The sequence below is a fragment of the Cottoperca gobio genome, chromosome 8 (genome assembly GCF_900634415.1).
Source record: "Cottoperca gobio chromosome 8, fCotGob3.1, whole genome shotgun sequence".
Classification (NCBI taxonomy): domain Eukaryota; kingdom Metazoa; phylum Chordata; class Actinopteri; order Perciformes; family Bovichtidae; genus Cottoperca; species Cottoperca gobio.
Window position 1 is genome coordinate 16,776,170 of NC_041362.1, and position 14,229 is coordinate 16,790,398.

The window sequence follows — 14,229 nt, forward strand, 5'->3', positions numbered from 1 at the left end:
AACAGAAGATGAAAGAGCTTCTCTGATCCCTTTAATGTCACATTAGAAATGTACTGTATAAATAAATGTATATCATTTAATATATGATGCTGACGAGAGACCGGTTCGCTAAACATTCAGTGTTTGGTATGGACCCCATATTAGACCTCTGAACCTTAGATTATCGTCCTCTTCAATCACAGAAATGCAAAAGTAACTGTGGAAGTATGTCATATTACTAAGCGTGTGAATCTTTCGGTATCTCACGATAAAAAGGTTCAACTGATTGCAATAATGTAAACACACGAAGACAAATCTAAGACAAAAGGAAACATTTAATCATGCTCAACTTCTCTGTGTCTTCAAGATCAGCAAGTTCAAGTTATACAAGAAATAAAAATGCCCCTTAAGAACTGTTAGCTTAGCTTAGCTGCCTTTTAATTTCTGCGTATTTGTGCGAAGGATTACTGTCCCATGGGTAACAAGATTGAGGTTATTTTGTAGAAAAAAAGAAAAAGAATAGATTTGTGAATCGTTTCAGATTCTTAGATGATAATAGTCTCGATTCTTAAATTAATAATAATAATAATAATAATAATAATAATAATAATAATAATAATAATAATAATAATAATAATAATAATAATAATAGTCTCTCTCGTCTGATCAGCCTCTTTCTCTGTCCCGTCCAGGTCCGTAGCACCATCGAGAACAGCTTTGTGGGCTGGGAGCTGGAGGAAGTTTTACTACTTGACATGTCCGTAGATGACGGAGATTCAAAGATCCAAAACCAGCTGAAGAAGCTCCAGAGCCCCGTCATTCTTCTCTACTGCACAAAAGAGGAGGCCAACACCATCTTCGAGGTGGCCCACTCTGTTGGGATCACTGGCTACGGCTACACATGGATAGTGCCCTCGCTGGTAGCGGGAGACACTATTGTAGTGCCTGCAGAGTTCCCTACAGGTAGGAAATCTGCTATTGAAGAGTTATATAGGTTCGCTAAGTTATATAGGATTATAGAGGTAAAAACTCCAGAACTGCATACACACAACATATCTCTGCGATGACTTTTGACGTGAAACCAAATGTTCAATGTGCATTTTATCTCTTTACAAATGATGCACAATTAAGTATTTCTCATGGTGCATGTTTTCACCTCCCAACCTTTATTTTTTTCGCATGACTAGACTAGTTCCATTCCACTTCCACAAAGTTGACTAAATGCGATTACTAGCCTAAAGAAATGACAGGTGAGGTGACTTGTGTCACCTGCCAACAGTCCAGGCCAGGTTGTATTGAAATTTTGGATAGTTTTGATGTTTTGAAGTGGGGTTGTATGAGGTACTTATGGATGTCGGCACACCCCCAGTTTGGAGAAGCAGACAGGAATCGCAGTGCAGAAGCGAAGCGAAGCAATGCTGTGGACATGGGCAGCACCAACACTTATTTTAGCCACTTCAAAAAAAGGCCACTTAAAATAATCAATATCACATTAAGTGTACGCTATATTTAGAATATGTTCACCCCTTTACCTTGCTGTCAGACAACACTTTCCGATGGAGAACTGAAGCTGTTATCTACGCTCCCTTTAAAGACTCCTTTGACAAAAACAGTCATTTTACCTTTCAGAACACAGGAGTTGTTGGTCTACCGCTGCCTCGATCTGTTAATTAGTTTCAGTTATTGTGTGACTTTGATGTGTACAAACAAACCCTTTAAAACACAAAAGTCACACAATGCCACAAATGTGCCAACTGAAGCGGTGAAAATATAATATATACAGCGTACACTTTAACTGATAGTGCTTTTTTTGTTTGTTGATAAAATAGGCTTTGCTGCTGCCCCCATCCACATCAGTACATTGCTTTGGTAATACACTGACTTTGAATTGACTTGAAGTACCTCATACAACCCCACTTAAAAAAATCCAAATGATCCCTTAATTAAATTGCCTTTTGTCGCCGTATTCGGACCAGAGTCCGCCTATTGAGTGTTTGGGTGCTATAGGAAACTGAATGAGAATTAAGAATTTAAATCGGATCCCATTTCTATCTGACACAATCTCATTGTGGAAAGATGTTCGCTTACCTTGAGCTCAAGTGCTAAGCCCTTTGTAAGTACATTTATTACATTACAAGCTGTGTTTGGTTGATGTTTTTTCCGAGGGTGTCAAAAGTACCATGAATGCTTGCACTCTGTACGTACTGTAGGTGGCCCCAGTCTGAGCTCAAACTCTCATACTGTTCCTTGATTCTGCTGTGCTTTTCTCTACAGGATGACCCAGCTAGGGAGGTTTTATTGGTAAAATAAATTACTAACCAATATTTAGCTAGCAATTTACTGTTGTGACATTTGAGAAACTTATTTATCCTCAAATCCATTCAACACAAGTGGCAACTACTAGATCACGATATGCTGAAAAGTAGGGTTACAGGAGCACAAGTAGAGGAGAGTGGGTGGTGATGGACGAGTGGTCTAGTGGTACGGCTTCCAAACAGAGTTCAATACCAGCAGTGTGCCCTTGAGCAAGGTACTTAACCCTGAGTTGCTCCAGGGGGACTGTTACTGTAGTTAGTTCACTGTAAGTCGCTCGTCTTCTAGATGTCCTGTAAAGAGAGTCATAAACGCAGTGATATACCTCGGTAATGTCCGGTTAATAGCAATTTCATCGAAAGTTTCCTAACATGACCTAACACTAGCCAGCATAAGCTACTAGTCATACCAGACCAAGTGAGGCTGTTTAAGCGAAATGCTTAGCATTTTAAACTGAGCGATAGTGTGGTTCATTGAATGAAGACTGCCATTACAATTTCTGGAAAAGGCTACTAAGTGGACTTTATTTTGTCAAATTGTCACCCTTTGGTCAGGAATGAAAATGTGTATTCCGTCAATGAGGATTGAGCCTGTGGTCGCAATGCTAACAGCACTTCTGACTAGGTTGGAAGCAGCAATGTCATGTTGTTGTGCTCTTACCTTGATCCCCTGTGGTGATGTTCCTTCTTGACACCACAGAAAGAACACTGAGCCTTTTTAAATTCCAAATTTATTTAGATTTTTCCTACAAGGCCAACAAACTGACCTTTCATAATAGGAAGTGAGGGAGCGTCTCTCCCCGCTGTCCCCCAACAACACCACTGGAGGTCATTCTAACCTTTGAAGGTCAAATGTGGAACCAAAGTGACATCCAAGTTGGGGTGCATTAACCAATGAACCTGCTCACGCAATCTGTCAGGGGCACCTGTCAGACTGGTTCATGTAACCAGACTGTCAGTACTTGGGGGTGGAGAGACACTTTTAGAAAGGCCAACTCAGTGGGAATCTAACTGTTAGTCGTGGGGCCACCATTAGAGCAAATGGACCTTTCCACAAATGCAGTTTGTTTTACTCTTGGTAGGAAAGAAATACCTCAGAGCAGGTAGTATATTTACGCTGGGCATATGAGCCTGATCATTTGTTGGTGTTTGGCTTGTTGATTTACAGTGAAGGGGAGATATTACACTGCTGCCTGTCCTCAGCAGTTTCTGGGAAATGGCTGCCAGGCGGAACCTGAGATCGTTGTGCCGTTCAAGCACCGTAACTCAAACTTTTTACCTCTGCTCACTTATTGCCCTCCATGGATGATTTACTCTACATGGTAGTTCGGAATGTGCATTTTTCTAGCCTGTTTTTGTGCGTATGAGTGTGTTTTGTGCGATGTCTGTCCGCTTTTTTCTGTGAAATGTGCGATTAGTTTACGTAGAAAATAATAGGTGAGTTTAATCAAATGGGTTGTTTGTTTGTGCTTTTGTGTGTACCTCCTACAGTTGAATTCAGGAGTGTTTACCTGAAGGCCAGGGTGAACAAACGTGTGTGTGTGTGTGTGTGTGTGTGTGTGTGTGTGTGTGTGTGTGTGTGTGTGTGTGTGTGTGTTCGTTCCAAATTAAGGTTACACTCTATAAAGTTTGATATATCACCATATCAGTTATGTAAATCGTACAACATCTTCGCTCTTGATTTATGTTGCCAGAGAGATAATTGTGACTAGCTCATGTACTGCCTGGATGATTACAAAGTGGAGCTGGCAGACTGGCTGCGCTGATGGACACAAACAAACCTCTTTCACTTAACATTGAATTATCATGGGATTAATCATATGGGACATGATGACAGATAGTAGACTAAATGTCATCCACTCATTTAATGTGTGATGAATAGGATACATAATGTGCCTTTAGTCTGACGTAAACAACAAAATGGAACATAATAAAGGGTAACTTTGGTATTTTTCAAACTGGACCTAGAAATATAAGGTTGGTTGAATTGAGTCTTAGAGTTGTATGCCCAATGTCTCGAAATATAATCAGTTTTCTTCCCAAGTTTTTGTTCAAAACTGACTAATGAGGACAGCAATCTTTTAAATTGGTCCTGTATTGAGCGAGAGCACCGCTGCCAACAGCCGCTACACAAGTTGATCTGACAACAGCACCCCGTCAATGTACGTCATGTTTTTGCCACTGACAGGCTTGGGTAGTTGTTAAGTGTCTGGCAACATTATAGGAAGGACCCTACAGAGAAATAAAACGTTTTCCTTTACCTTTCGCTTGATCCAGTCTTTTTGTTATCGTCTCATGTGACTTGTTGCCTGGAAGACAACAGTGGAAACATGAGTTGGAAAAAGGAGACGCAGGATTTCAGAGCAAGACCTCTCCTTGAGCGAGACTTGGTTAAATTCAATAACAAGATCTTGACCAGATCAAGTAAAAGGTTAAAAAAAAAAGGTTTTATTTCTCTGTCGGGTCCTTTGCATAATGTATATAATAACATAATTATAATAACAATCTGAGCCTGTCAGTGGCAAAACCCTTTAGTGGACGTAAATTGGCAGCGCGGAATAGCTCCATAGGATTACATTGCAGCCTGTTTAGCAGTGGCAGTCTGCAGCGCTCTCACTCATCTGGACCAATGTTAAAAAATAATTGTCCTCAATTAGACAAAGGAAAATATGGTCCAGGTTGAAAAATACCGAAGACACCATTCAAATAATTTATATTTTGTGTGATCTTAAATAAAATTGGTATCTTATTTTTAGACATAAACTTTTTGAAAAACATCATGTTGTATTGCAGTATACATAGAAATCATATTATAGTCTGCATGTTGGATATAGTCTGTAAAACCAGTCATTTGGTGGTTTTATAGTTGTGTTATTGAAGATGCATTGACTGGTGGTAGAAGCATCAAATGCATTTTTTTGCTATAAAAAAGGACGGATTTTAACAGAATACTCTCCTGAATTAACCAGATTGTGGCCAAAAATGCGCAGTACATAGTGGGAGTTTCGCCAACATCCTCTAACACCACCCAACTAAACTCCTTACTCCTTAGCTACTTTCATCATCAGCTTCGGAAAAACTATGTGATCTGTCAAGTGAGTTGCCAGACTGACTAGCCCGACATGGCATTTATTTTGCAATAGGAAAAACTTATTGTCGAGCCCTGATTATATTTGGAGACATTGGGCATACAACTCTAAGACTCAATTCAACCAACCTTATATTTCTGAGTTTCAACCTCAACATCATAAAAGCCACATGAAGCCTGTGGTGGCAGTCAACTACACCAACTTCTGAACTAACACTGAGTGAAAGGACACCATGGCCCAACATTTGCCTGTGTGCTCTGGGTGAATCCAGCAGATCAGGGTTCAGCAGAAGGTGCAGGCTAGCTGTGGGGCGAATTTGCTTACTAGGCACACTTAATCATTTTCACCATGTGTGATGAAGAGCCTCCAGTTCTCATGGGTAATTCCACTGATGCCTTCCTTAAGTGGCGCTCTGGGGAACCATCTCTCCTCCCACTCTCTTCCTTCCTTCTCTTTCCTCCTTATTTCATGCTGTTCCCCTTGCTTCTCTGTGGTTTTTGTCACACTGTTTCAGCCTCCTCTGACTCTCTCCTAACCTTAAAACCCTAACCTTCAGTTTTTATCTGTGTGTCTCTGCTGCTCTGACTTTTTCTCTCTGCTCACTCTGTCCCTCTTTTTCCTCCCATCCCTCTCTTACTAACAGCTTTTCGGTCTCCATTCTTCCTCATCAGTTACCGCTGCACAGGCTGTGCTAACGTAACCATCCAATCTGACATCACTGACAATAATAAGCTGTTTCCAAAAATACCCAGTGATTTGTTATTTCTGCCGTTACATTCTCCAACTCCATTTGCCTGTGTGTGTGTATACTCTTACTGTAGGCTTTTTGATTATTATTTTTTTATATGTGCACGTGTGTGTATCTGTGTCGTGGAGACATCATATGACATGTCTATGTTGTGACATTTAAACCTGTCCTGAGAGATGTATGAACATATACTGTACACGCCACCCAGCAGTTCCCAAGATGTACAAAAAGAACACACCACGCGGCGCATGCACATGCGCAGCACACACACACATTGCAAACACAAATACTTCTTCCTATGAAAGAATCTTTGCCATAAAAGACTAAAAGTGAAGTGTGCAAAATGGACCAAGTGATGGGAGTGAGTGTTGAGAAAGTGTCAACAGTGTGTGACATTAGATGTGGTCCTGGGGGGCCGGAGCTGTCAGTGCTGAGTCCCCGCGAGGAAGGCTGGTTGCCTGGCCGCCTGTCTATTTCTGCCCACTGACATAGTAGTGGACCGGCTGACATGTGGTCATACTCTGTCAGATCGATTGGAGACCGACTGATGGACAAAGAGAGAGACAGATAGCCAGATAAATTGACTTGAAGGCAGTCCGTGCTTCACTGAGAGCTGTGTGACCTGAACCCAGAGGCGTCCACTGAGTCCCAAACAGAAAGATCATTTATTGGCCATTTTCAGTCATAAGGGCACTTGGTGCTGAGAGTTTAAATAAGAGGCTGCGGTCGAATAGTCACAAAAATGACATCCTATATCTTTTTCCTAACCACTTTTCCTTGACCTCATGATGTTCTCCATCGTGAGTGTGAAGGAGGGCAGTACTTAGAGAATAGAAACTACACAGAAAATGAGTACAATGAAAAACTCAATGCTGTACAATTCATGAAAGGATTCCTGTCCAAAACAGAAAAACACCAAACCAAGACCAATGTGTTCCGTTTATCCATAGTGTACAATTAAACAGCGACGGTAAATGTTATTGACGGCCAAATGGTGCTTCGCTTTAAATGTTGCTGCCGCAAGGGATTGTGGGACGGCATTACCTCCTTTCCTTTGGTGAAGGATGGCTCAGTGTATCCTATAATAAGAAAGGAAGCGCCTTTATTTCACATTTAGATAATTCAAACAACTCTCATTATGGCTGCCACTGAGATAAATCTGGGTCGTTTCACTTTTTCTTTTGTTTTTGAGAGGTCATTAAAAAAATAAAAAGCCACTATCCAAACTCTTTGTTAAGTTTAACTACAGCCTCATGTACTTTAACGTGTGAAGAAACAGCTTCACAGGCCTAGTTACGGTTGTTATGATTGGACAATCACTGTGCAGTGGAGGGGTATAGTGAACGGCAAACGGCCTCGGTGGGAAAATCAGGGCGAAGGGAGTAAGTGATTAACACTCCCTTATTTCTTAACAGCTGCCTTGATGTGAACCTTGAGAACGGTCCTGAGCTGAGCTGCTCTACTGGATGTGCTAATTTGCCAGTAGTGTAATTCTGTGGTTGATTAGGTGGTCGCGAGCCTTACATGTCCAAAACGTTAGACCCTGTCCAATAAGGACCTATGACCTAAACCAGGGGTGTCAAACTCATTTTAGTTCAGGGGCCACATGCAGCACAATTTGATCTCAAGTGGGCCGGATCAGTAAAATCATATCATAATAACCTATAAATAACTCCAAATGTTTCCATTCGTTTTAATGCAAAAAAGTACATTCTGAAAATGTTCAAATGTAATTAACTATCTTTTTACAAAACATTATGAACAACCTGAAATTTCTTAAGAAAAAAATGTGCAATTTCAACAATATTGTGCCTCCGTTTATAATTTACACATGTGCATTACAACTTACAGATCACAGTGTGTCTACAAAGGCACAAAACATTTTGTCACAGGTGTCTGGAACAGTATTTTACTTTATGATCAAAACAACACATTTTTACACTTTGCAAAGTCATCCTGCGGGCCGGATTGGACCCTCTGGCGGGCCGGTTTTGGCCCCCGGGCCATATGTGTGACAACCCTGACGTGCAAAAAAAAAAAAAGAAGAAGTATGTAATTAAAGACCACATTTTTTAACCGGATATAAAACAATTAGCCCCCTTGAGAGCCGAGTCCAAGGACAATCCCACCGGTTAACTTCAACCTGATAAAATCCTGACAGCGGTGAACTAGAGAGCTAAATGATTGGTCATTAAAAAGAGATAAACATTGCGCACTAGGCTTAGTGCTGGGCAGCGTGTCATCAATTAACGGTGTGCTAACTGTCATGAGTTAATCATATTATCAATAATGGTAGTTTAATATAAATGAAACTCATTATCAAAATGTCAGCAGTGTTTGAATAGATGCATAATAGCCAAAGTTTCATAATGAATCGACTCTTTTCATAGCGTTTCTCTGTGTTTTTCTGTATCTATTTAAGATTAATAATATAGCAAGAATAGATTAAGAAACACATTGACTAAATAAAGTAAGTCAGTGTCATTTGGGTTTCATTAGGCTGTTCGGAGATGTGAGTTTTGAACGTCCTCCTTCCCTGGGTAAATAAAGGTTAAAAAAAGAAGAAGCCAAAATCCATGTATCATCCAACTACTCGCTACTCACGCCATGATAATCAACAGCAGAGATGGACAGTGGGGTGAAGGAAGGACGGGCTGATGGATGGGTGGAAGGGCACCGGGAGAAAGACAGACAGACAAAGACACAGAAGCCTATAGATTATTGTTTATAAACAAACAGATGTCAAAAGAGAACAGGACAGAAGGACAGATAAACAGGCGTACAGACAGTGCAGAGGCCAACAAACAGAGACAGACAGTGCTTTAGAGAGAACGACAGATGGACAAACATAGCAAGGTGATAGACGCTTCGTCAGGTTGGATGGGGGGTGTTATTCATTTGCTCTCTGAGTCATCATGTAGTGTGTGCTCTGTCTCTTGGAGTGCGTTCAAAACATGTACACTCTGTATACCCTAACCAAATTATCCATTCCGCCCCACTTTAGTGTTCTCCATCTGTCTGCCTCTCCTTTGTCTCTGTCTCCTCACTTTTCCCCATCTGAATCCTCCCTTACTTACCTCCCTCTAATCACTCTGTCCTCCTCCGTCTCGCCATCTTTCTTCTTTCCACACTTCCTCTGATCCTTCTCTCTCCTCTTCTCGCTTTGTCCGTCCAGGCCTGCTCTCCGTGTCCTATGACGAGTGGGACTACAACCTAGAGGCCCGCGTTCGCGATGGCGTGGCCATCATCACTATGGCGACCTCCACCATGATGATGGACCGCGGGCCTCACACCCTGCTGAAGTCCGAGTGCCACGGAGCTCCTGACAAGAAGACCCCCATCTCAGGCAACCCCAACGAAGTGCTCAGGTGAGTGCATGTTTTACTGAGCGCAGTTTGAACCTGTTACAGTGAACTCATAAGTTCCATGATGCAATGCAATATGAGTTGTCTATTCGTTATCACATGTGATGGACAAGTGTATAAGCTGTATATCTATATAACTTCCATTTATTTGTAGTGTTGATTAACAACAAGTCTATACTGGATTTTCTTACACAACACCTTGGCTTTTTATGTAGTTAATATTTTTAAATAAGGAGTAGTGATTGTAATTAAGGCTCTCTGAAGGGAGCTGGATCTTATGGCTCTGTTCCTTTCCAAGGGCCGAACGGCTCAGCGGTCTTTTTTTTTCAGGGGCTTTATCTGCGTAATAATCACTAGGATAATGATAGGGTAAGATCAGATTCAAATTCAGACATCCCACCGATATAGTTTAATTTTGCATGTGTGGAGTAGGTTTAGCAGCACTAAATTACTTGTATCTATGGCAGGCACTGAAACGTGGGCATTTGGAACGATACAAAAGAACGGCTCTTACCAAGTACAGATGTCGCAAAGAACAACAATCAATTGCGAATGTAGCTTCACTATTAAGGAAAAGTTTGATATATTGACAAACAAGCTTCTTTGCTTTCTGGCGAACAGTTGGAGGAGAAGATGGATAACTCTCATATCCGCCTGATATAGGGCCACATCTAGCAGCTGGTTAGCTTAGCACTTAGCTAGCCTGGCTCTGTCCAAATATAACAAAATTGGCCGACCAGCACCACTAAAGCTCACTAAGTGACACTTAATATCTAGTTGCTATGCAACTAACAAGTCTCCAGAGGTTACTGCTCCCTGCCAATAAATAGTCCGACTCATAATCCCCCTGGAAAACAGCAAATTGTTGCTTGTACACTTGGGCCTTTAATGTGACATAATTACCAGTGTTACCAGCGACCTGAACACAAATAACCGTACACACCATGATCACTTGACTCTCGAGTGTCGAGTGTTGCCAGAATGCACCAATTGAGAAAAAAGTGATGCGGTGGATTTTGGGACGCTGAGATGTAACTTTTGTGCTCTAAATTTAAGAAAGAAGGAGTTCATGAAAACAGGACTGTATTCAGGAGCCTTTTTAGACGAGACTTTGAATATGTTATAACATCTTCAGTCTTGAAATTCAGACTTTAAAGCACACAACGCCAGAACTCTGACAAAGTGTCTGTTTAGTAGTTGATGACAATTAATCGTGCAATAAATGACATTCAAAAATCACTGTATCTATATCAAGATACAATTGGTTGCTTTTCTGTATTTCAGATATTATATATATATATAGAATTAGTAGTGGGACTGCATTTGTTTGCCTTCTTGAAAATGAAGACTGCATTTCAATGATCAACTTCCTGTTGAAAGTTGCCACTTGTCCTCCCTCTATCAGATTTTAAATCATTAAAGTATCTATTATTGTGAGAAGCTGTGAGTGCACTGCAGGAATAATGTTCTCTTTCTTGCTTTGTGTGCAGTACAACAAGCTCACGTTTTGCCCTGAAGCAACCTGCACACACCCAATGAAAAGTAGCTCTGTGGTGTACAACGTATAATAAAGTGTAGAGGACACGTGTCTCAGCAGTGCTTTCATTTGTTTACAGCCATTTATTTACAATTTCATTATTGTCTCCAAATGAATGTGGCAATGATTTGTGGACGCTAAAACGCCGCACACAGCAGCTTTAAAAAGGTGTAACATCAACACGAGCATCTTGGCATAGATCAGCACAACCACGGATGCAGCAGATGTTTGCGTGCACAGACAAAACACACACATGCACCTTTCATCCCCTGCATACTGTGATCCTCACCCCTCATGTAATAATACCCTACACACACAAACACCCCCTTCACTTGCCCCCTTCCTCAGGAAAACTCAAACCCCACCCCCTCAGCTGTCCGTCTCAGCAGCAGGCCTTTTGAACTGGTTGTGAAGCGCAGAGTTCGGCGGCGCTTTGCTCTGCGCGCTGCTTAATTGGTCCCAATGGCGTTTCAGTCGACGAACACTAGCCCCTGTCGTGCTGTGCTCCAGAGCTTAGCATTGTGTTACATTCAGGGGCAGTCTCTACCCTCCGCCACTCCGTGTGTGTCGGCTTGTAGCTGTGTGTGTGTTTTTACTGTACTAAAGAGAGACTGTGAAGGCCAGTTGTGTGTGTGTATAGGTATTGTAGGGTATGTGGGTTTGAAAAGCAGCACTAACAAACTGAAATACATATTAAACCGACTGACTCACACTTGTATTTAGACGGACGTACAGACACATAAGTCTCATTCTGCTTTCAAGATCCAAAGGCGTTATTGTCATATGCACAAAAGCTACAGCGTAGTTGTTGCCACAATTTCACTGCTGACTGCAATCACACATTCCTGCAGAAATACTAGTTTTTACATTCACACTCATACAGCAGCAGCAGCCGCAGGAGAGAACAGAATCCTACTGGAGAAACACACCTTTTTGCATTGCACTTTGAGTGACAATTTTTCCGCTCATGCTCCAAGCTTAACTGCATCCTGCACTAAGGCAGCAAAGCTTTGTTGTCCGTTCCAATAAACTCGTTAGATGTCATTTCAACCCCTGTCTGCTTGTTTGCTCCTTTCTGAAGCTTTGCATTTGTTTTACCGCTGCGTACTGCTTTCAGATAACAGTGGAGTTTATGGCAGCTGCTGTTGCCCCAGAATACAATTCCCCTGTTCTGCTGGCGTGTGCCTTGCTGTGGTCTGCCGTGCTCCGCTCTGTTCTTCTCAACTCTGCTTTGGTCTCTTCTGTGCTTCTCTCTACTTCGATCAACTCCGTCATGTGCTTCTCTGTCCTCTCTCGCCCTGTAGTCTTCTCCTTTGTTCTGTCCTGCTCTGCTTTGTTCCACTTTATTCTCTTCTGTAGAGCGCTGCTCTGTTTTATCTACTCACACCTTCTTCTCCTCTCCTTCTCTCCCTCTTCTCTATCCTCTCCTCTCCTCTTCCTCTCTTCTCCTCATCTCTTCTTCCTCTCCTCTTCCTCTCTCCTCTCCTCTCCTCTCCTCGGGAAGGGAGGTGAAATGATTTTACCTGACAGAAACAATGCTGCTTGTTCTCGCTTCCTCTTTCTCCGCCACACAAACACACGGACTGAAGCAGACACACACACACACACACACACACACACACACACACACACACACACACGCACACACAGTGATCTGACTGTTGGTGTATTAGTTACTTTTTTTACATTCAAATTTAACGCTAGACATAAGCTGCATTGCATATTTTTGTGCCTCTTTTCTTAGCCCCTCTCTCCAGAGCTCACGTTATGATTTATCAATGGGACACAATTTAACTTAAACATGTATGTAAGCGGTAGACGATGGATGGATGGATGTATGTTTTAGGTGATATAACCACATTTTTTAACAATTTCAATGCTTTTTTTAATCTAGTCCATCCATCCATGTGTACATAATAATAATAATAATGATAATAATAATAATAATAATAATAATAATAATAATAATAATAATAATAATAATAATAATAATAATAATAATAAGCTAGCTGTAGCTTAATATTTAATAACGAGTTAGACAGATATGAAAGTAGAATCAATCTTCTCATCTAACTCTCCACCAAAAAGCAAACAAGCAAACATTCTCAAAATGACAAACTATTCCTTTAAGGGCAAACACATTGAACCTGGGATGATTGGTGGGATCATTTTTTGAAATTAATTTTCCTTAGTCCAATCTTAAAATCATCACTGCTGTTTTGCTCAAGAGCAGCTGATGACTAATGTATGTTCATCTATTTATGAAAAGCCTGCTTAGATATTGGCCGATAGATGTTTCCTGGCAGACGATGATTTTGTGTAATGTCAGTGGGTTTGTCTGAGAAGATAAATGCTTAAAAGAGAAATTGACAGACCATGAAACTTTAATAATGATATGGATGTATAGAGCAAATAAAACATTTGAGAGCTGCCACTGACAGATGTTTTTTCAGGAAGTGATACATGTCTCAATTAGTCTCTTTCTCTGTCTCTCTCCTCGATGTTTCCCTCCACAGGTACCTGATGAATGTGACGTTTGAGGGGCGTAATCTGTCGTTCAGCGAGGACGGATACCAGATGCACCCCAAGCTGGTCATCATTCTGCTCAACAAGGAGAGGCAGTGGGAGAGGGTGAGAGAGACATAGAAGAGAGGGAGCAAGTGTGTGTGTGTGTGTGTGTGTGTGTGTGTGTATTTATATTCAGCTGTATCCTGTAAGTCCAGTACCTGATTGGTCCGTGAGTATCTGTCCGTCTATCTGCATCTCTTATCATCTGATTTTCCCTTTTTAAGCATTTTCAGCCTTAAGCTTTGTAGGCGCTACTCTGATTAGATAATATCAACTCGGCGAAGGTGCCTTTGAGCAACACACTGCAGCACAGGCTCCAGAGGGGTGGTGTAGTAAGAATGCTTGTCTGTTCATTTTAAAAGTTTGGGGAAGCTGTTACATACCACTCATAATTTATCTAGTATTTTTACAAAGGCATCCTTCAGATTGCCTGTGCTGCGTTCAGAGCCTGTCTGCTAGAAAGCATTTGTTTCCTCCTAGTTTTCTATCATAGACTGTTTATAAGAAGTAAACGTAGTCACTTTTTAGGCATTTTGGCCATCGCCATCTTGGTTTTTTCCTCATTATTAATGCAGATCCTCAGGAACGACAGTTCACAGTCTATCCATTATGCTCACATGGACGACAGTGA

General features: G+C 41.3%; 1 protein-coding gene across 1 annotated transcript in view; it reads left to right on the forward strand.

Annotated features, from left to right (window-relative positions):
* grin2ba (glutamate receptor, ionotropic, N-methyl D-aspartate 2B, genome duplicate a) overlaps positions 1–14,229 on the forward strand; it is a 120,959-nt gene that overhangs the window by 73,177 nt on the left and 33,553 nt on the right. Inside the window, exons 6-8 of the mRNA XM_029437086.1 lie at positions 672–942; positions 9,304–9,496; positions 13,547–13,661. Coding sequence (XP_029292946.1) covers positions 672–942; positions 9,304–9,496; positions 13,547–13,661 — 579 coding nt within the window. The remainder of the gene's footprint in view (positions 1–671; positions 943–9,303; positions 9,497–13,546; positions 13,662–14,229) is intronic.